The sequence below is a fragment of the Argentina silus genome, assembly GCF_951799395.1.
Source record: "Argentina silus genome assembly, chromosome: 1".
NCBI lineage: Eukaryota > Metazoa > Chordata > Actinopteri > Argentiniformes > Argentinidae > Argentina > Argentina silus.
The window spans coordinates 30,866,297-30,890,426 of NC_139655.1; the positions used below are offsets into that span (position 1 = coordinate 30,866,297).

General features: G+C 44.5%; 1 protein-coding gene across 1 annotated transcript in view; it reads right to left on the minus strand.

Moving 5' to 3' along the window:
- LOC310814605 (ADAMTS-like protein 1) overlaps positions 1–24,130 on the minus strand; it is a gene marked incomplete at both ends in the record, with an annotated part of 105,115 nt that overhangs the window by 9,628 nt on the left and 71,357 nt on the right. The window contains 14 exons of the mRNA XM_083684100.1: positions 1,505–1,634; positions 2,843–3,132; positions 6,435–6,519; positions 6,716–6,863; positions 8,712–8,916; positions 9,445–9,495; positions 10,892–11,030; positions 11,170–11,281; positions 14,277–14,434; positions 15,404–15,478; positions 15,656–15,782; positions 16,618–16,854; positions 17,268–17,313; positions 23,239–23,366. Coding sequence (XP_083540226.1) covers positions 1,505–1,634; positions 2,843–3,132; positions 6,435–6,519; positions 6,716–6,863; positions 8,712–8,916; positions 9,445–9,495; positions 10,892–11,030; positions 11,170–11,281; positions 14,277–14,434; positions 15,404–15,478; positions 15,656–15,782; positions 16,618–16,854; positions 17,268–17,313; positions 23,239–23,366 — 1,931 coding nt within the window. The remainder of the gene's footprint in view (positions 1–1,504; positions 1,635–2,842; positions 3,133–6,434; positions 6,520–6,715; positions 6,864–8,711; positions 8,917–9,444; positions 9,496–10,891; positions 11,031–11,169; positions 11,282–14,276; positions 14,435–15,403; positions 15,479–15,655; positions 15,783–16,617; positions 16,855–17,267; positions 17,314–23,238; positions 23,367–24,130) is intronic.

Sequence of the window (24,130 nt, forward strand, 5' to 3'; positions counted from 1 at the left end):
CAACTGTCTACCCACTCCACTGAAGTACCCCGGGCTCATTCTATCTATCTATCTATCTATCTATCTATCTATCTATCTATCTATCTATCTATCTATCTATCTAACATTCTATCCAACCAACCAACCAAACCATCTCTAACTTTATCTGCCGACTTATTCAACTGCATACAGATCAGTGATTATCTCCAGGAAAGCAAACAGGGTCCATGGCTTCGCTTTGGAGGAAAAAGGATCCAAACCCTGTTGTTGAAAATGGGACGGGGATGAGGAGGCCTGAGGGAGGGGGTCACGGGCCAAGGGAAACAAGTTCAACACAGCGTTTGTTGTGCTTGAAAACAGAATCCGAGGCCTGGAAAAATAGACCGGGGGCAGGCGGCGAGCCCCTACGTTTTCTAACGAGTATGAGCAGCAGTAGAACACCGGGACTGTAAACTCTAAACTCTGAACGTGTGGCCTACCACAAAATCTACTCATCATTCTGCTATGGTTCAGACATTTTAACAATATACTGTGTAATGTCCCAAATACATATCTCTTACAGATACATATGTCATAATGCAGATGTTTCATGACAGTACATACAATATCTATACACAAATCAAACACATTTGAATGCTCTGTGCGTGCCGAAACTCTCCACTTTCAATTGATTGAATCCCAGACTGTGAGTAATACATTTTTGGTAAAGCATCCACGTTGAATCACTGTCAGAATGTGCCATACACTGTACATATACCATGGAGGCTGGTGGAAGTAGAAATCGGAGGACAGGCTCATTGTTTGCATAGAATGGAGCCTGTCCTCTGATTTCTACCTCCACCAGCCTCCCCTGACATATACCTTAAGTCTGTGCTGTTCCTCTTGGAGCTCTTCACTCTGCAGACGACGGACAGGTCTGATATTACAGAGGCCCTCGGGGGGCTGTCCCGGCTGATATCTGATCTCCATTGTGTCTGTCTCAGACTGCTTCCTACTGGCTTCCATACTGGCTTAATTTCCTGCCCTCAGAGGGACTAACCATTTGTCTCCGTCCTTCCTTGTCAAAGTGACTGGGTCTGGGAGTGAGGCTAACTGAAGAACTGTTGAAGGGTGGGTTAAGTGGGCTGAGGAGTAGGGTTAAGTTGAGAGTGATGACAAGGGAGGTTGGGAACACTCAGCTGTCCCCAAGGTAGGTATGATGGACTAGGGTAAATGGCCCAGTCTACTGGTGAGTAGGACTAGTTTGAGGTTAGATGTCTCCCTTGACTGAAAGAGACATAGCTCGGTGGGTTTAGACATATTCCCCTTCATATTTCGTAGTGGAAGTGATACATTTGGACATGGAAATCTGCTCTCAATTATCAGACATAACACATTTCAAATGGTGGAGGAGTAACTGAATAACATTCAAAAGACCACTAAAACATATTTTAAGGAGAAACATGGTGTTTCTCTTAACTTGGCACAGCTGACCTATGGGGGTAATGTACAAGGGCAATGTTTTCGTCAGGTTGTGGGGTCTTACCTGGGTGGGCAGGTTTGGGCGGCACAGACCTGGAGGAGCTGCGGTGGCCGGCGTGACGTCACACACAGGCTCTCATCGGCTGCCTCCCTCGTCTGCTTGTTGAGACAGATCACCACCGCCTCCTGCACCCCTACAGTACAACCGCACATAACACATGTTGACTGACGTTTGCTGTCCTTCAAGAGGAAATCCTTTCAGAAGTTATACTGAGGACCATTTATTGTACATCAAATCAAATCAAACTTTATTTATATACTGTAGCACATTTCGTACACAAATGTAATACAATGCGCTTCATAGGAAAAATAGATCAAAACAAACCAACAGTAGCATCTGTGAATGCTAGCCCCAAAGTTATGTGTAGAGATGAAGATCTCTTTTATGGTTATTTACATATTGGTTGAGAGAGAGGAATTAAGCCAACTCAAATGGAAAACAGGAGGTGGACAAAAAACTAAAAACAAAAGACATAAAGTAAATGTCTGCTCACAATTTGCTGCTCCAAAACCGTTTTTATAGAATTATGAAATTAATGATACAGTGCAAGAGTAGGCCTTTATTTCAGTGCATAATACTAGAGCTGAGCACACAAGCATGAACATCAGCAACAGCCGTTGCAATGGAGAAAACCCAAATATTATGGCCTTTGTGAAAACAAATCAAACGGGGCCAAATGAACATGAAAACAACAGAGGTGCCTGCTATGGATCTAGTTCCCACATTGAAGAAACGTTCAGGACGTGATGTCAGTGTGTGTTAAAGGTGGCTGTACATAAATCTCTGAGCTCGCTTCTGATGTCAGGGGGCGATAATGGGGGTGGCAGATGCTGTCCCGTGACTTCAAAGGAGGCACTGGTGTGATGGTCCACAGGAGCGCAGCCCTCTGGTTGTGTGTGTGACACCAGATACGGGTCTCTAATCATCCCAGAATGGGGGCTTGGGGTTTTCACACACATACACATGCACTCACATGAACAAACACACACAGACACACACGCACGCACGCACGCACGCACGCACGCACGCACGCACGCACGCACACACACACACACACACAGGACAGTACAGAGGAAGGAAGGGGGCGAAGAGGGGGCTTTTAAATTGTGCAAGGCTGGGCTTCAGAGGTGCCCAGAGATAAAAGGTGTTCCTAACTGGAGCTGGCAGAATGTTGGAATAAGCTGTCTCCCTGGCATGGTGCTAGCCCAGCTGCTGTCAGAATGGGAGTCAGTGATGTATGACCTTTAATGGTAAAAGTGCTCTTCTAACTGTCATCATATATACTGTATGTGTTGCCACATCTGAAAGTGTGGGTACAGTTAGGCACCCTATGTTCCATACCTCCTCCACAGCTCTCAGAGCACTCTGTGAATCCTTCATACTCCCAATCATGCAGCTCCTCTTTCTGAGGGGCCCCATCCTCCTCCTCCTCTTCCTCCTGGCCCTCCAGCCCAGGGCAGGGGGTACGATAGCAGGGCTGGCTCCCCAGAGGCTTGGCCCCCTCACACTCATCATCCGGTAGGTCAGCCACCGTCTGGGTGAAGGACAGCATGACCTGGCATTTCACTGTCCGCCTCTGGGTCCCTGCGCCACATGTTCTACTGCAGGGCTGCCAGGGCCTCGGGATGAACCTGCAAACACACCAATGATGGTTTAAACACATGCATGGACACAGTTATACACACATGCACGCACGCACGCACACACACACACATAATAAATAACACAAGTTTACAAATAGACAATACTACTGAATATCTGATAAAGTTGTGTAAAATACAGACCAGCAGTAAAGCTAAAGTCTCAGAGATAGAGAACAGAGCCGCGTTCTGGCATTTCCCCGACTCTCACAGATTTTAGTCATTTGCTAAGTTCATAAACTGACAAAGTATTTCTGAAACCCAGCCCTGCTGTGGTTAATTGAACAGCTGCGAGGCATTAGGAGCGGCCTCTCTTGGATAAATTGCTTTGATGCGTCCTTCCTCGTCTTTAAGAATGGATCAGAGAGGGGAAATACTTGTAGATCAGTGGACTTTATTGGCCTCTCCGAAAGCTGGACGGCTTGATCGCCAGCCTGCCTTCAGGAGTGTGAGAAAGGTAGGGCTCAGAAACAGAGCTGTCACACATGCAACTGTGTTAGGAAGGGAGTCATAGGGAGGGAGTGAGAGTGAGAGTGAGAGTGAGAGAGAGAGAGAGAGAGAGAGAGAGAGAGAGAGAGAGAGAGAGAGAGAGAGAGAGAGAGAGAGAGAGCGGCATCCAGAGACTCCTGGGTCATTGAACTTCCTCAGAGGGAGCAGAGCCCAATGAAAGAAGAAGGTCGCAGATACAGTAGGGCTAGACAGACAATGAAGTGTTCTTATCAATACACTTGAAAGCATTACTGTGTGTCTATTCCTGATTAAAAAACAACTGTTTATACACTCAACACCTTGGATGAGCCCATATCAGAATGTACTGCACATGGTATAATCAAAACTATTCTGGACAGAAGAGACCAATTTGGAGAACAATATTACCCTGACCCTTTCAGAAACCATCTTGATCTTGGTATTCTGATCTTCACTTGGGCATAACTTATTACTCTTCAGTGTTTGAATAGAATACCCATATAACTTTTTACAGGCTGGTATTCACACACACACCAAGGATAGCCTCATATGTGCCCGCAGTGGGTCATCATTTTACCTAATGGACTTATAATGGAACCACAGTTCAGTTTCCTCTGGCCTCTCTCCAATCCACCAAGACATTCTATTGGTGTTGCATTCCGACATGGAAAGCACAGAAATGTTTACATCTATGAACTGGTGTCAGACATTCTTCCCTGGCTGAGCTGTGAAACCACAACAAAGCAACATTCTCAGCTTTACAAGCCACTTCAATAAATAACTCATAATTGCAGTTTAGTTGGGTCTTTACAAGTGCTTAAAGAGTAATTTGTGATATACAAACAGATGAGTCACAGGCATGAGTTGGGGATTAGAACATCAGCTACAATGTCAACACTAGAGGCTCCAATTTGCATGTGCAAAAATGTATAATATGGGAGTAAAGTCAGCCATCTTTACCTTCATATTTCTAATAGATGCAATGAGAAATAATCCAATGGGAGTTTTGAATAATGTGTCTAGTGTTTCCATGATATGCAAATGTATTTTCAGACTGTTTTACTAAAACTCTGGTTAAAAAAAAGTGTTTTCTCAGAAACATTTTTAAAGACAAGGTACAACAATCATGCTGTAGAGTATTCTGACTTGTTAGGTAATTTTTGCTCCAGCAAATTGGGGTCCCTAGGTCTGCAATGATGTCTGTATTTATGGGTAGCTGGATAGGACACATCTGTGACTTTGTAAACAAGGTGGGTGTTCTTCATGGAGTCTTGCTGCACTTCATTGTCAAGTGATTATAACTTAAGACATGTTATAATATCAAATGTGTTGGTATCTTACAAATGCTCATTTAGTTGAAATTAATTCGCGTTCCGCTGTTCCAACAATAGAATCCTTTTGTTTGGTCACGGGTGTGAAAGGTTTTTCATGCAGTTGCACAGCGGTGGTTAATGGCAGGCTTAAAGCCCTGGCGATGGAGGTGCAATAAGTCTAACACAGGCATTTCCTCCTCGATTCTCTCACATCCGTAACCTGGACCCATATGGCAGGCAGATATTGTTGTTGGCCTGCAAGCGACAGCGTATTATACGCAGTTATTTATGTGCTTTTTGGGGGAAGACATGCTTTCAAAATCATATGCTTTGGCACTGGGTGCCTCTCTCTTGCTTCTCTCTCCAAAACACAAGTCAGAGAAAGAGATGTTTCAAAAAGGCTAACATGCTATTCCATGTCATGAAGGATATTGGGTAATGGTGCTGCTGGTCTTGATGAGAGAACTGAATCACATTGGAGGAGACATTTCATGACATATTCCAGCATTATCATTGGAGTCAACAATGGCTGCCAAAATCCTCGTCCATTTATCAACCTCGACAAAGCTGTTTCAGTGTGTCAGCAAAAAGGGATGAAACCTCTCTGGTACTCAGACACACACAGACACAGACACACACACACACACACACACACACACACACACACACACACACACACACACAGACACACACACACACACACACACACACACACACACACACACACACACACACACACACACACACACACACACACACACACAGGTGGAAGGGCAAACAAATTAACATAGTTCATTCAATTTCGAGAAAACCGAATATGTACAGAACTGCAGCTGCCGAAAGGCTTGGAGAAAATGGATGTTGACATGGTTGGAGCTACTATACAGGACGCAACAGCAAGGCCCTAAGTCTACCTCAGTTTAACCTCTAGGTAAATCACAGCCAGGGGACCCCGAGGCCTTTGCAGAAACCCAGTATCTGGGGCCTGGCTCTCACTTCCTTCCCCCGGCGGAGCGACGTTAAATCTGTAAAACGGATATTTAATGTTGTAAATCTCCCTGTTTTCCGGGTTCTGCATCTGGAGACGCCGTAGCTGTGGCTATAGCCGCGTTTCTCCACCTAAATCACCGCACCTGTAATGGTTTCAACAGAGCATCCGCTTTCTAGAGGAAACGGTGGTTGTCATCTCGTAGGTGACTGTGCCAAATGGCTCCGGAGGCCATCTTGTTGTCTAAGGCTTTTCAGTGAGAGTGTGAAACCAATTGTTCAGTAACATACAGTCTTGGCTGTAATAAGCACATTAGACATAACAACATGTTGTTACTATGTTATGACTATATTAATGACAGAATTACTACTTAGGTATAGGGCACTAACATGCACTTTGAACAGCAGAAATCTCTACGTAAATCAAATTCATTGTTACTGCTGGCCAGGAACAAAAGCCTGCACATCTTATGAAGATCACTGTGTAAGGGGACAGTGTGGCCCATCGGGGCCCCCAAAACTCACGTGGGCTCCTCCGACACGACTATCTCCTCCTCCAGCTCGATGGCCTGCTTGAACCACGGAGGCTTAGCCTCGACTGGGAGCTTCTCTAAAGCAGCGGAGAAAGAGTGAGTTGTTTTGCGCGTGTGTGTATTTGTGTGCGTGTGTGTGTGTGTTTGTGTGTGTGTGTGTTTGCAAATGTGTGTATATTTGTGTGTGTGTGTGTGTCTGTGTGTGTGTGTGTGTGTATGTTTGTGTGTGTGTGTGTGCGCGCATGCACAGTTTGTTTAGGGGCAGCTGCTTACCTATAGGCTTGTAGCATGGCACAGTGACCAGGCACTCCTCCTTGATGTGAGGCTTGGTAGTGGGGTTGCAGCCTCCAGCGTGAAGACCCCTGTAGTCGATACACAGGACCACCCTGTAGCGCAGGCCCTGTCCACACGTCACTGTACACTGAAGGGGATAGGGGAGAACACTGTCAACACAATGTCAGCAATCAGTGGCTCTAATGGCTCAGTTGGTTGCGGAATGGAGCGCGTAATGCCAGAGTTGTGTGTTTGATTTCCACATGGCCCACATACACTGATATGTGGTAACTGTAACAGCCTTTGCTAAATACAAATATCATCTTCTATTGCTTTTGTCTGTTATCCACATTGCTTTTTTAATCTGGTTGTGTTTATGGGTTAAGGGTTTATGTCATTGTTGTTCTTTTTTTCCATTCATTCTTTTTTAGATTTTCATTTTTCCCCCTCTGCCTTTTGTTGAAATATTGTGTGATTTTGTCTGTCTGGAAGTTTAGTTTATTAACAAATAAAATAAAGGATAAATAAAAATGTGTTCACTAACAGGCTTTGCTAAATAAAAGATCATCCTCCATTACCTCATCTATCCAGTCTAGTCATCAGCAGATTCACATGAGTTGTTAAGACTACATATTATACATACATACTACATACATACTACATGAAAATACTACATACTACATACTACATGAAAATACTACATACTACATACTACATGAAAATGAAGTGTAGTCATTTCGCCAAGACCCAATCTAATGATTTCACTTGTATCACTTCTCACTCTGTCCTGGACCATCTCTCTCTGCTACTGACAATGTCTCTATTCAGACCTTTGCATTTCTGTGACTCTGACGCTCCTGGTTTCGAATCGAGGGGAGAAAACGGAGAAAGACCCACAAAAATCCTATGCCGGCTGGCTGCCTGCAAAGGGCCTTTTTTTGTGCATCCTCTGCCAAGACAAGCATTTAAAGGGAGTTCAGAGGGAGGAATGTGCAAGGTAAACAGTGTCCCGGGTTTTTTAGGGGGCCACAAATCTGTCTCTTCGGGTCTCCACGTACGCTCAGAGGAGAGTGGAGGTTCATTTCCCTATGAACTTAAAAGTTACAGGGGAGCATTATTGGATTTCTGATTGGTTGATGATAGATGACATTGCCACTGTGCCAAATAAGGCAAGAAATAGTGAACTGTCCAATACATCTCTTCTGTGACACAGCTAGCCACCTCCACAGGGGGTTTGGACCGGTACAACTGCAGGCACTTGATAACCTGCATGTGTGGCACCGTTGACTTTGGGCTTTTAATTAAAGCTTTGTGTGTTTTGGACATGCTAGGGCCGGCAGGATGGAGGTGAAGGGGGGAGGGGCAAGCATTGCTACTGGTAAACTCACGGGAGAGCTCAGTTTTAGCTTGGGTTTACTTTCGCGGTTACAAGTGTTCCTGCTATGTCGAGAACACCGCTTATGGTCTGAATTAAGGGGTGGATAAATTCACACATCGAAATGTCTGGTTAATGTTGTCCTTTTTTCATGCTGCCTCCGCCTGGCCCCAAAGAAGATTAATCAAGCCGTTTTTCTTCCGTTTTTTGTGTTAATTAACATGTTGCTCAAGGGCAATGTGGCCAATCAGAGACTAATGAGCTGCTTGCTGGCGCATGAGTGCAGGGTCAGGTGGTTAGCTGCAGCGAGAACAGTTTTTGGCTTCAAGACTTGAGACGTCCAACCTTTGTGAAGTTTCACTGAGACTCTCGTCAAGCTTTTAGTTCAGCAGCAGAGTGCCCTTGGGCAAGCAATCAAGGCTAAGGTTGTTCCTATTTAACAGGGTCTAAATGAGGAGATAGACTATCTGTTCATTATGGTATTACTGCTTGAACTCTGCAATACACTCAAGCTGAACCAATGAGCCTACAGAGCATGGTGCCTCCTACCAACAGAGCCAGAGAGAGATGGTGGCAGGGTGGGGAAAGGGACACATCTGCAGGTGTATTGAAGTGTCTTACTGGTGACCAGTCCTGTGCCAGCCAGGTGGGGCAGTCGTAGGTGTTGCAGGGCTGCAGGATGGCTGTCTTGGGAACGTAGAGGCACTTCCACTCCTCCGTGGGGGTGATGATGCCCTGCATGTCCTCCTCCACACAGGAAACGGAGCGGCTCTGGATCCCCCCGCCGCACGAGGTGGAACAGGACGTCCAGGGGCTACTCTCCCACCTGACAGCACAGAGGTCAAGGGTCAGGAGTTGTAAAATCAAGAGCTAGAAGAGGCCTGACAATAACAATGTCAATTGTCAATGTTGTGATTTGTGAATCTGTCTCGAAACTGGAAAGGTTATTGGGACTACTCAAGAGTTCTGTCTTATACTGTGTGTGTGTGTGTGTGTGTGTGTGTGTGTGTGTGTGTGTGTGTGTGTGTGAATGAATGAAATGAATGAAAGCATACTAGACCTCTGGTTTCGGGATCAATATCTTTGAAATTCAACAGGGAATATGTGTTGATGTTGACAAGGAGAAGGATGTATATTTCGTTGAAGAGAGTGTGTGTGTGTGTGTCTCTGTGTGTGTGTGTGTGTGTGTGTGTGTATGTGTGTGTGTGTGTGTGTGTGTGTGTGTGTGTGTGTGTGTGTGTGTGTGTGTGTGTGTGTGTGTGTGTGTAGGGTGAGGGTTACAGCTGTTTATCAAACTGAACAAAACAAGAGCTCCAGAGTGAAAAGCTTCCAACAGTCTTTTCACAACACATACCGGGGCAGTGGGTGGTAGAGGTCATAAGGCATGATTTGCTTGTAGCCATCGCTGAAAGAGGATAGTGAACTGTAAATCATATAACTAAAAACAACTGCAACAAGAACAACACTATACTCTAGCAGCCCAATTATGACATACAGTGCCCTGCAATAATTGGCTCTATAACCCAAAAGATTGGATTTGAAATCAAACAATTACTATGAGGTTAAAGTAGAGATTCTCTGCTTTTATGTGAGGGTATTTGTTTACACAGTGGTTTCAATATTTAGAAATGACAACACTTTTTATACACAGTCCCCCTATTTTAGGGCACCAAAAGTAATGGGACAATTGGCTTGACAGGTGTTTATGGTAAGTTAGGTGTGTGCCGTCATCATTTGTGCAGGCATAAGAGAGCTGTCAATGTGTAGTATTGATTCTAGGCTATGTGTTTGCCTTTAGAGTCTGTTAATGATGTCTGTCAACATGAGGACCAAAGAGGTGTCAATGAAAGTCAAGGAAGTCATTATTAGGCTGAAAAATCGGAGAAACATAGCCAAAACCTTAAGCTTGCCAAAATCAGCGGTTGGCAATATCATCAAAAAGAAAAAAAAGCTCAACAATCGCAAACGGTCTGGTAGACCAAGAAAGACTTCTACAATGGATGACTGAAGAATGCTCACCATAATAAAAAAGAAAACAAAAAAAACATCTGTCCCACAGATCAAGAACACCCTCCAGGAGGTTGGTGTGAATGTGTCAGAGACTATGACTAGAATATGTATACGGTTCCACTGCAAGGTGCAAACCATTAGTTGGTCAAAGTACCAAAGTATGGTCAGGTTAGTTTGCTAAAAAAGTACCTATTGAGCCTGCAGAGGTCTGGAAAAAGGTCTTGTGGACAGATGAATATTATCATGTACCAGAGTGATTGCAAGTGGAATGTTTTGAGAAAAAATTATGTACAGCATGCCACCTGTCTGTGAAAAATGGTGGAGGTTTTTTTTTGGTTTGGGCATGTATGGCTGCCACTAGAACTGACTAACTTATCTTAATTGATGATGTAACTGCTGATGGCAGCAGGAGAATGTATTCTGAAATGTACAGAGACATCTTGTCTGCTCGAGTACAAGCAAATGCCTTCAAATTCATTTGATGGCGCTTCATCAAACAGTAAGACAATTACTCAAAACATACTACCATAGCAACTAGGGAGTTTTTCAGGGCCAAAAAGTGGAATGTTCTTGACTGGCCAAGTCAATCTTCAGATTTAAATCCAATTGAACATTTCAGCATTTCATTCAAACCTTTGGAGTACAGTATAGAGCCAAAAGAAGAAAAAATGCTTCACTGTCCTATTACTTACACAGGGCACTGTATATAATGGCACAATACTATGACATTATAATAGATGACAAATGATGGTACTCTGTCCCACTGAAATAAATGTTATTAGATCACTGACCTGGCAAGACAGGGGTCCATGTTGCACTCCTGCAGTTTGGGTTTGGGTTTGATGTTCTCTGGGTAGTAGTGGCAGTACTGGTCCACAACCACCCGGCCGCTACGTAGGTCAAAGCACTCCGCAGAGGTCAGCTGGTATCCTAAAGCCAATCGAATGTCACAAAGTCAGGTCAGAAAAGTGACATTCAAGACTTGGTCAAAAGTCTTGTGTGAGGGAGCAGTGTTAGGTTTAGTAGTGATTAAGCAGAAGTTCACGGGGGGGAGCAAGCAGCCTCTTACCCCCGCCGCAGATCACTGAGCAGGGGAAGAAGTCAGTCTCTCTCCAGCGATGGATGATGGGCTGGTAGAAGATGAACTGGACCACGCTGTCTGCACCGCTAGCATACTGAACCTGAAGAACCAACCAGAGAGAGAGGACTACTTAGAGGGGAAACATTCATTGATCAACATCAACACATGGCACTTCTTAAACAAAATGCATAGTGATATCATACCCTGAAAACATTTACAATCCATACATTGTGGCATCAAATACATTGTTACCAAAACCCCATAAAGAGCAAAAAAAAAACAACTGGCAACATTCCACTTTACTAACACACTCTACTAACGCACTATCACTGACATATCAATGTACCATGAGTAGATCTATTACATCTGACGGGAGGAGAGACCATTGGCCGGCATCTGCCCCTCAAATACGTTAGGCCATCTTGGATCCATTTCAGCCCAGGGGCCCCAAAGCCAGGCCTTTAATGGTGGTAATGGAGGCTAATGACGAGAGGGTTGTTCCATATGGAGAGTTTCAACTCTCCATCATCACTTGTACCTGCTCCTTCTGAGAGCTAGAGCTCATTCCATGATGTTTCCTCCCTCTCATCTAGATAGTAGTTAACCCTTGCCTTTCAACTGGCCTGTCTGACAGCTGACAAAGAGAGAGTTTCCAGGACTGGATTGATGTGGGGATTATTTATCAACAAAATATGATGGATATGAAAGGAAACACACTCTGGAACACACCTGTAACTGCCAGCGGTCAATCAGCTGCTTAGGGATCCAAACTGAATTGAACAATGTCTAATTCCTCAAAAACTCACTTAATGAATCCAGGGTGTTGTCCTGTTTCATTCATAGCATTCCTTGACAGTGACAAAGTGTTTCATAGTGCAATAATTTGGCTTCAATGAGCCAGGGTTAGGCCAGGGCCTGGGGCAGGGGTTTGGTTGGAAGGCTGAGGCTGGGGTTAAGGCTGGAGATGATGATGAGGAAGAGAGAGTCATTGCCTTGCTCTAACAAAGACATTGGAAACACACGCTTCATTCCTGTCTCTGCTTGGTCCCAGATGGATCATATGGCACGGGTGCTAGGAGTGTAATCAATCAGAGAGTGAAGATGAGGAAAAGCCTGACTGGTGGTGGAATTCACTGTGTTCAGCCACACGTCTTATCTCTGGAGCCAAGACAAAACTGAGGGGCTTGAGAAGGGATTATGAGCTTCCCTGACTTTGCATGGCAAGTCGCATTGAATATGTGAATACAGCCATCACCACCCTACAGTAAATAACCCAAGGATATAACCAAGGAGTCATTGTTGACATAACCACTTCAAACAGCAAGAATTCTCTGTACACATAACATTTCATTAATATTTTCATCATAATATGTCCCTCTGAATCCATGAAACCAGTATTCTGCTGGAAAAACATAACAGATGGATTATACCTGCTAAGACGTATAAATCAAATCAATAAACTGGTCAAAATCACTGAACTCTGACATACATCCACATATTTGTTTACAATGGAGTGACTGTCTGGCCATTTTTTTCATGTGTTTTTCCACTTGCTTGGACTTTTCCAGAGCTGTGATATGAATTGGCTGTCTGCCCTCTGACAGATTACAATATTATGCATTTACGGCTTCTCAGATTTCTGTCTCCTACATTCCTCGTTATTGTGCTATTCTGACTTGTGTTTTAGGGGTCTGTTTTTACTGGCGTTTCCCATCCGTGGCCAGTATCATTTCTAATGTGGGCTTGCTGGCCCCCACGTACCCCATGGCAAATGGATGCTCGACACGTTCGTAAAATCTCAAGGCGAAGTAATCGAGACATGGCCATTTGCCATTTGTTAATGACCATTTAGAAAGGTTGAGGGGAGAGAGAAATGGACATGCTAGTTGAACTGCATCAGAATGATCCCACCAGGGGATGGTTGGGCTGTTGAGTGAAGCGCATAATTAGCCATGGCCCTTTTCACACTTACACTCGCGCCCTCTGACCTAACCCCCTCTAGCAGACATAGAGCAAATGAGTGGGTGGGGGGGCGGGATCTATACTGTAGGTTAACATACATCAGCAACTATCATAACCATTGTAGACAGCTATGTTATGCCAAGAGCATGCATTCCACTATCTCACTGCCACAGGGCTCATCCACATCTGTACATTCAAATGTCATGGCTATACCTCTTCAAATGAAGGACACCAATGCCTCATTCACATGAAGCATCAAACTACCACAAATGACACATGCTATCTAACACACCCTTGCTAGCCCTTCCATACTCCCCTTGCATACCTTCCATACTCCCTAACCCTTCGTTACATGTAAATGCACTAAATAATGCAGATCAGGCATGCCACAGTTGTGTAAGGGGGACCTTTCAAGTTCTCATATGATAACCTTGGGCCTGCAAGGTTATTCCAAAATGTCACTGACGAGAATGTGTCATAAGGGGGCATTGAAATCACTGAACTGTATCAGGACACACAGAAAAGCCAAAGAAACGAAAACCTTTGACTTCATGACATCACTGAGCCAAAATAAACCACTCGCTTTGGAACAACAACAAAAAAAACACCCTACCCTTGTTTTCATTACATGACACACTGCTTCAAAAACATGCGGCTTCTCCAAAGTAAGTGAAACAAGGAGTAGTGTGCATTTGATTTTAAGTGGCATGCTCATGCCCTGATGGGCTTAAAACCTAAACAGACAAGCAAATCCCCTTGAACTCTTCATGACACTGGGAGTTCACCCAGAGTTCAGTGAAACAAGAACCTGATCCTGGACTGATTTGGCCCAAGCATCCTATTTTTGTGGCCCCCCCCCGTAACATCGCAAACTACCGTGTAACTTCAATGGAGGAAAACACCCCAACATGAGTGATGTCATCTCTAGTCTATCCAATGCAGGAACAGTGTTTGAGAAAGATTGTGCCAATGAATTGATACACAACCTGGTCTGCCTTCCCAAATGGACCCTAACCCCCTTCTGCACATTTGGAGATCTGAAAGGATTGGATAGGTACTGTATACGCAACACAGCATACATTTCCACAAATGCCAAACAGCTAACAGAGCTGATCATCGTCCCTCTTTGTTACCTTGACAGTGAAGTCGGCCCCTAGCGGTCCAGTGATTCTCAGGATTTCCTTGTCAGGGAGTTTCTGGTAGTCCAAGGTGGTGTTCTCCAAATGATACTGGCCTGAAGCATCCAGAGAAAGCTCACCTTTCACCCCCAGCAGGGTCTTACTCTCCAGGTCTAGAGGAAAGATGGAATATAGCAACCGTATATGAACGACAGAACAATGACCACTGCAACTGTTCAAATTGTGGTCTAGGTGGTGATGATAATGATGATGATGATGATGATGATTCATATGATGAAGATAATAAGAGTTATAGTGATCCATCATGATTGTCATGGTTATGGTTATATGGCTGTTTTTTTTTAAACTCCTCTGAGAAGAAAAAAGATGAGAAATTAAAAATTACAATACTAAAACCAGAACATTCCTTTATCAACAACTCAGTACAATTCAGTTAGATCTAGTTTCACATATAACATAATATATTCACTGTTGCATTTGGATCAAAACATGCTTTCAGTTGCAGCAGCTTTTCCACCGTTTGACCTCAAGTCAACCCTACCCTAATGGGCCCTTGTCTAAATCCAGCGTGGACGTTTAAACAATAACAACGCAAGCACGGAAACATCCCCAAAGCAGCAGCAGTCATCGCACGCGGCCAGGTGGTTACCATTTCATTGCCCTCGGCAAGAAAATTGGAGGAATATTTTAATGACCAATCTGTCCGTGAAAAAAACCTCTTCTCTCGGCCATGCAGAAAAGATCTGTTAACTGGCTACAGTGGAAAAGGATAGAGGAGGGATGGAACATTTGTTATCGATTTTACCCGAGTTTGAGTTTCCTGCCAACGCCTTGACATCAGTGTTTCTAGCTGGAAGCTCTTGGATCAGACTTCATTAAAGCCAGAGGGAACAGAAAATACTGCTCCCACTAATTCTGCCTTGACTTCCCTCATAAGCTGTTAGAACTAGTGGTGCCTCCATTGACAAGAGTAGCCATTAGATCCTGCCACTGTCAAGGAATATCTCAGATGAGTGTCTAACTATGTTTTTACAGTACTGTAGTAAGTATCTGTGAAACACTTATAAAAAATGACAAGCATCATTATTTATCTGTAGCACCCCGGACCTACCAAGACTTACACAAGTGATCCGGGCCTTTCAGGACCAGTCGCACATGACGACTCCCATAGGGGATGACAATGACTGTGTCCTCAGCTGAGACAGAGAGAGAGACAGAGAGAGAGAGAGAAAGAGAGAGAGAGAGAAAAAGTGAGTTAAAAAAATGAGTTAGAGTGTTAGCTGTTTTTTTCTGTTAAACAGAACTACATCTATAACAGTGACATCTAAAAGGACTAAAGCTCCTAAACACCTGATCCCTGCAACATTTCTTACTTTTTCCCGAGGAATGCTGGGACTTGTAGTGCCCTCGCACCAGCCTGCAGGAGGAACCATCTCCGTTGCACACACCACAGTTGTCCTCTTTCGCTGCGCTCCCTAGCTGATGATCACAGCCTACAATCTGATATGAGGAGAAGGGAAGGGAATGACTTAACATACGATTTCTGCTAGTCTTCCTTAGCCCTCAGTCTCTGTATATTGAAGGCATAGTTCACCTTTAAATTACAAATGTACTGAACAAGTATGCACTTCCTAAGTCTTTGAATTAGACATTTGGGTGAATCTATCCCTTTAACTTGACACAATGTACTTTGTTGAACGAAGGCAGCATTTTAATGCTACAATATTCTTTACCAAACAAAGACATGTATTTGATTAATGTAGACTTCAGCACAATATTCCAGCTATATTAAGCCAAACCACAACTTCCTCAGAACAGGGGTAGGATTGCTTCTTAAGGCCTATCTACGCACACTGCACTTCAGTACAGTATGTGATTTCCTTCAACCAGGAAAAAATGCGAAGTGAACTATTTCCCAAGTTGTCAATCAAAATCGTGTTCTTTGATATTTGCTCATTTCTTATTCATTCTCTAAGCAGATGCCCTTGTGCTGGCGAAGTTCCACTTGCTGTGTATAGCTCCTCTTTGATTTATTCACCATTCACTGAAGGGGATTCAAACCACTGTAGCGTAGTTGGTTTCGCAATTTGGCCTTGGCAGGGTATAACTAGTAAGTATCAGAGCAGAGGGGCAGAAAAACAATACTCATGGTATAAGTAGCAGGTGTGTTTTATACAGTAAGAACGAGAATAATGCTAATGTATCTGGAAGTCTAGTGGCCACTAGTTGTCTTGCTCACTGAACGCTTACACAACTCCATTTCAGTTACTGGTCATACAGTAACACCAACTGCCAAAGCTGTGACTCTGTGCATTGAGGATAGGATCTCTCTGACCTGGCAGGCTCCACTGATGCACATATCCAGGGACTCTGTGTAGCAGCGTGTCCCATCCAGCACCTTGGGGGCCAGCTCCATCAACAGGCCCGAGGTCTTGGACTTGCACTTGAGTGCGCAAGGGTTGTCTGGGTCATTGTCCAGGGGCAGCCACTCATGGTACTGGCCTTGGTAGCGCACATCTCCGTGGGCAGAGCACTGCTGGGCGCGGAAGTCTCCAGCGTCTGGAGGGCAGTCCTAAGGGGAATGTGGTCAGAGGACATGCTCTGTAAATTCTTAAATTGGGATAACACAATATAGAAAATAAACTAGAATGTACAGCATAATAGAAATATTACAGCTATGATGTTCTGCTTTAAGCTCCAGATCAATAAGGAACTGTCTTGAGCTTCAGTAGGTTGATGATGGAAGTACCCATCATCGGGGTTCAGAGAAGGAACATGGAAGGGCACTAGAAAACACCAACTCCTCCCACTTGCCACTCTCAGGAGGGGTTTGGCTCCCAAATATCTGCCTGGACCACATCATTTTGAACAGTGTTCTCAAACAAAATCTCCTACACAGTTTGCTGTCTCAAACTATTCCAGGAACACAACCACTTGAAAGAGTCATTGACGTCTATTACATAAAGATGAGTTTGCTCAACTTACCACATTACTGCATGTGCGATATTTGATATTCTGCCCCTCGCAGGTCCTGTTAGAAAAAAAGAGACGTACGTGTGGGTGAAAAGGCTTTGGGTGAATAATAAAACAAAACCACAATACACATCAGTCATTTGTGGTTGTCTGGTTGAAGTGAGTTAACACATTAACAGTTGTTTTAGGACGCACTCCCATTCCTTTATTAAGATTTCTAATAAATTATCTTGATCTAGGTTGATAGCCAGAAAGGTCCACAGTCACCCTCATTATGACTATTGTATTTTCAGATATGATGGCTAATCTCATCTCAAAGGTGTAAAGAGGACTCCACATACTGCGACATGGGGCTGCCAAGTCTGTATTAGGATCAATGAAATCTCAATAAGGAACATTATCTTAGCCTTTGTAACACAGGGCCCCAGATAGTACAGCAACACTCACTGTAGTCGTATCAAAGCAAAGTCTGCTGAACAGATTCAGATTCGGCAGTCTGGAACGGCTCTCTGGTCGACAGTCTTAAGCATTTCTGTCCAAATTATGAGCGAACCACATTTACAAATTGGGATTTGTATTTGATGCTGGGTATGATAAGCAATAGATGGTGACTGCTATCGGCCGATTATCCTAGAACGGGACAGGAATGACTCAAAGGGTCGACTTCAGTAACATAAGAGAAATTACTGTGTCACCGGTCCAACTGATCTTTATCATGATTCGAGGCAACAGTGCAGAATTATGACTCATGGATGCACAAGGGATATCATGGATTTTATGCTATTATTTCAGAGAGAAAGAAAATTGTGTATGAGAAGCGTGTGGCATGGCAAGATCATTAGACCCTGTGACACATCCAGACAGTCAGCGCTGCCAAACCAAATAGAGGGTCCGAGGGCCCTAACCCAAACGACACACTTTTAAACACCACGCTGAAGAGACAGGTAGCAAAGAGCAAAATCTGGACGGAAAACCACACCAGGCCAAGGAATTCATCCTGCATCCTTTGACAGGAGGAGGTCACGGAAAAAAAAAAGTCAACGAAATTCCCTTCTCGTTTTGTCACATAAACGTGAGCCATGGGCTTGGAAGTGGCCAGTGCACAGTGGAGACCAAAACCAGGAAGGTGAACAAGAATTCATCATGACATCATCATGTGTTGGAGAGAGAGGGAGGCTGTTTGGAATTCCAGGACTCCCGGGGCTGACGTGTAACTGTTGAATGCCGACCAACAAACATGGCTACCACCATCCAGTTTGTTACGCCAAACACACACACACACACACACACACACACACACACACACACACACACACACACACACACACACACACACACACACACACACACTCCTTCAGGTGCTTTTGCACATAGCTCTATTGCAACCACTGTAAAACAGATGGATTGCAATTCTTAAAGTAAACAGAGCTGATCTTATATGTGTTAAAGCCATATAATCTCCTCAATATGAAACAGCACATTACATTTATAATACTGGATGTGTATTAAAATTGCCCAGTCTCATATATTGAATTAATCATCATAATACCCATATACTTGTCATCAACTCAACTCACATGGCAAATTATAGATTGAATGTAATTGCAAAAGGGTTCCATAACCGTTGTCATAATATTGATGTAAATGTATGAGCCCTGGGAAATGTGGCCAATAAGTAATGTATGAAATATGTTCTCATTGTGAAGTTATTCTGCTGGTTATTCCTAGTGTGGCTGAGAGCAGGGAATCTCAATGGCCTTAAAGGGAGCACTTAGTGGTTCCCTCAGACCATCAGAGTTGGGTCAGACATAGGTCATATAGTGATAACTGGACATGAGTCTGAATAAGAAGTTCCTTCCTTCCTTCCTTCCTTCCTTCCTTCCTTCCTTCCTTCCTTTTGTAATGAAGATCACTGATCTAACAAGATTGGATACAAGAAAAAGACAAACAGACGTACAATACTGACAGGCAAGCACTTGCAGGCAGGCAGGCGGGCAGGCAGGAAGGCAGGCAGACAGACAGACAGACAGGCAGGCAGGCAGGCAGGCAGGCAGGCAGGCAGACAGACAGACAGACAGACAGACAGACAGACAGACAGACAGACAGACAGGCAAACAAACAGGCAGGCAGGCAGACAGACAGGCAGGCAGACAGGCAGGCAGGCAGACAGACAGACAGACAACTGAAATTCATACAGTATTGTCAAGGGGTCACAGACATGACAATATTTTCAGGCTTCTCACCCTGATGCCAATGAACAGAATAAGGTGGCCTGCGACCCCAAATTTGGGGTATTGTCAACGAGGGTAACAGAGGAGAGAAGCTGACCTATGGAAAAACTGTACTATGGCACAACCATGCTAAGCATTCCTTTTCTAGGTGTTCGGAAAAATCTCTGCGTTGGATCGGAGAAGAAACGTGTTATGTATGAACAATTTCAGGAGAGTACTAAGAAATACAGTCCACTCGACACAGGATTGTTGATTCTGGCTGTGAGGGGGTTCGTTGGGGGCTAACTCAAGTGAAGTTGGTTTCAGCTACCGGGGCCACACAGAGGGTGGTCCTCTGCTGTAAAGCTGTGTGTAATCACTATGCCAGACACAAGTTAATTAGATGAATTGTTGACTGAGAAAATTCACTTTTAATTGCCACCAAAACATGGCCTTTTAACACAAGTGTGGATTACCTTTGGGTCAAATTCCCAAATGTCACCATCATTTCGCATCACTGTGATACAAAATTTGCTAACCAAGCAAAAATTGGGGACACCACTTGGTCAGTAACGCCAGATGTACACAACTGTACATAACTGCACAAGATGTACACCAACTATAGTTGCTGCATGGCGTGCATTTATGTCAGAACTAGACCTGAAGTCCCAACTGTAAACGAATGCCTTTGAAAACTGGGACTTGAGGTCCACAGCGCTGCTGTTTTTTTATCTGTCCTTCATAAGACTGACTAATACCTGACACACCAAATGAGTGGCACTGACCAATCAATGACATGAATCAATGTGGCAGCTGAATGCTGCCAAAGTGAAAAGAAAAGAAGTACTGAAGACCCAAATATTCGCCTGGACCACATCATGAAGGCCCTGATTGCATTATATTGTATTCTAATAGAATATTGTATTACTGTTGATTGTATTTTATTGTATTATTTTATTAATTAAATTCATAATTTCATACATTAATTCTTTTTTATACCCTGCCTGCCATAAACTCAGACAATTCATGTGTCCACATTTACTTCATACACTCTTTGTTGTTTTTAATATGGTTACAATGTTTGTGTATGTTATCAAGTGTACTGAGGGCAGCACACAGGCATGTAGTGTGGCTGATGAGCCCAAGGCGAAGTGTGTTTGGAGGTATGCATGAGTGAGTGCGTGTGTGTACAGCGGTGGGGATGGTTGGGGTTTGAAGTTAGTGCACTTGTGTTTGTGAGTGTATGTATACTGGATGTGTGGGAGTGTATGTATACTGGATGTGTGTGTGTTTATTTGAAGTGTGTGTATTTTAATGGGTCACAGAGTTGGAGTGGGCTGGTGGTGGTTTGGAGGGTGTTGCAGGCATATTACCAGTCATCTGTCCCTGACACAGGGGGCCTTGTGTGCTGCTCTTTAATGGCACTTTGACCTGCCACACAGGCTGGGCTACTGCTCATTCCCACGCAATGGGTGGGTAGGGTGGCGGGGGGTCCTACCCAAAACCCCAAACCCGCCCAAGGCCTTATCACTTCACAAACAGTAGTACCCCCTACACACACACACACACACACACACACACACACACACACACACACACACACACACACACACACACACAGACACAGACACAGACACAGACACAGACACAGACACACACACACACACACACACACAGACACAGACACAGACACAGACACAGACACAGACACACACACACACACACACACACACACACACACACACACACACACTTTCTCAAGGCTCTGACCGCGTCCCACATAGAGATCAAACCTCAAACACCTCCTAACACGTCAGTTCATGGGGGTCACTTTTACAGCCAGTGGCTCTCTTTACTCAACCAGAAGTTCTGGGCAACAGAAATGGCTGCTGTTGGTAATCCCAAAATGGGCTCTTATAACAGCTAGGCCACAATGTTTACAGAGCAGTGCAGTGCAGGCGCAAGGCACATTAAGTTTGGGGATAAAAAGAAAGCATATTTTTTCTCTCAGAAGTAGCCTTCAACAAAAACAACTTTCCTCAAGCTTCCCTGCGTTACGTCTTGCAAAGACAGATTTGTGGATGTGACATCCTGAAAGCACCTTACATCCCTTTTGACTGAATGAGTAGTCAATTTTCGATTTTTGTTGAGTTTTGTCAGTGCACTTTTGGCATACATGCTGTTTATCGTCACGCTGAGTGGTCCTGTCACAGTGGGACAGTAAGACCCCACACTCCCCCTCCCCAGCCCCCCACAGTCTCCACGTTGTGGCGACACAGACTTGACCCCTCCTGCAAAGCCCACTGGGTACCTTGAGTGAGCAAAGGGGTGCGTTAGGGAATAATAAAGAGAGGAATGCAATGAAGTCACGGCACAGATATTTCCCAGTCTATAAATGTGACAAAATGTCTATGGAAAACATACTCTTTCTTTCTCTCATTCGCTCTTCCAATCCTTTTGTATTTGGCCACTCTGACTGTTCTCGTAGGTCTCTGAGTGTTGTGCTGATCATTGAAGCCCATTCCAGAAAGGTTGCTCTGACTTAACGCTAAAAAGTGAGGGCTTACACACACACACACATACTGCTGAGCACAGGTGCCAGACAAGATAGAAATCAGAACATGTGCACTCATTGTTTGTGCCCCCACAAGTCAGCTCAAGTGATGTGACTGACATGGTCTTATACAGGGTCTTTGGTCGGCTCTAATTTCTGAAACATGCTCTACCTGTTATCGTTATTCGGACTTCCGAGTGTTTACTGTCGACTTTTGATCAAAAGGCAGCCTGGGCCTATTGTGCTGGGGGGCGGGGAGGGGGAGGCACAATACTGTAGATCTCTCTGTTGGCCTTTAAGGTTTCTTTAACAATCCTATAAAATGTATTTTGAGCACTTCGATTACAGCTCATGGGAACAGGGCACACGGCGAGATTTACTTGTGCTATTAGGGACCCCGTCTGGGTCCATTTGGCAGGACATAAACCACAGAGAGAGAGAGAGAGAGAGAGAGAGAGAGAGAGAGAGAGAGAGAGAGAGAGAAAGAGGGCCCCCCTTCCATCATGCAGGACTTTAATGGAAACCAGTCAAGGCCCAGTCAGGACTTTACTCTTTGAACAAGGGGATTACCTTGACCGTGTTTGAGCACGGGCTTACAAATTGTCAATGGACTGTTTCACTTCGTTGTCATTATAATGGGGTTATGACTTATATGATGTTCATTTCATGTAGATGAGCTCTGTTTTGGTGATGAATTCATCGTTATATGGACAGACAACCCTTCTCATTACTGGAGAAGAGTAGGCTCTTTCAGGCAACACATTCAGGTTTACCAAACTTTAACAACGTACAATGTATTATTCTATGGCTCTGGTCATGTTGATTTTTGCCGTGGGGTTTTCAGTGCAAGTTTGCTAACCCGGGTCCGGCTTGGTCACATATTTAACCAATAAAACCTGTAATAGAGAAGTATTGTCGCAGCAGATCACGCTAAGAGGGGGGGTCTGCGATGACCAAGGGAGGCTGTTAGGAGAGAGACTTTGGGAAAGACGGGGGGGGGGGGGGGGGCAAGAGAGAGAGAGGGGGAGAGAGAGAGAGAGAGCGAGAGAGAGCTAAAGAAAAGAGTGACACACAGGGACAGAGAGAAAAGAGAGGAAAGTGAGAGACCTAGACAAACAGAAAGAGAGGGAGAGACGACTGTAGGTGACCAGGGAAGAGAGAGGGATGAGGAGTTTGGGAAGAGAGAGAGAGACACACAGTAAGTGGCTGAATGTCTTACTTGGAGCTGAGACAGCGTCGGAGTGAGTAGGACGCCCCTCCTCCACAGGTGCGGGAGCACTCGCTCCACGATCCCCAGGCGTCCCACAGGGTGTCCCTGTCCTCCTCAGAACGTGCTGTCCGCGAGCTCTATATGGAGAACGATAACAACGCACACCTTTTAAAAACCCTAACAAACAAACACAAACGAGCACTATGCTCATATGCATACTGCATGCGTGTGTGCACATACACACACACACGCACACGCACATGTACACACACACACACACACACACACACACACACACACACACACACACACACACACACACACACACACACACACACACACACAATCTAATCCTTCACTCCCCTCTGCGATTCACCAATTTCCCATCCCCATTTTCACTGTCATCGCTACCCTCTTGCCGGCTCATTAGTCACGAGAGCAAGAGGCCAAGAGAGCTCAGATACAAAGGCCTTGGCGTGGCCCACAATACCCCTCTTCATAACAAAGCCCCATCCTGTCAGGCACTCAAAAGCAGCAGACACTTGGAAACGAATCAGTGTCTGTGGATGAATCCCTACTCAAGGTCAAACATTGAACCTAATCAAAGTCTATCTCCTCATTCGTTGTTGTAATGGCTATTGTGTTACCGGCTCGTCTCTTGAAAGCAAGCCATTGTAATCTCATACCACACTGGATGTTATCTCCTCAGAGAAAGTAGCGTATAGTGCAATCAAATGTTTCAATTTAAATACTTTATTTACGGTGAATTTAACGGCAAACAATAGCCTACATGAGAGCCTCCACTGAGAGCTTTTGCAGTAGGTTCATCAAATGAATTCTCAGATTAATGTTTTATCAAGGCAGTGAGCCAATGAGAACGCTGTTAGGCGGGTTCACTCAC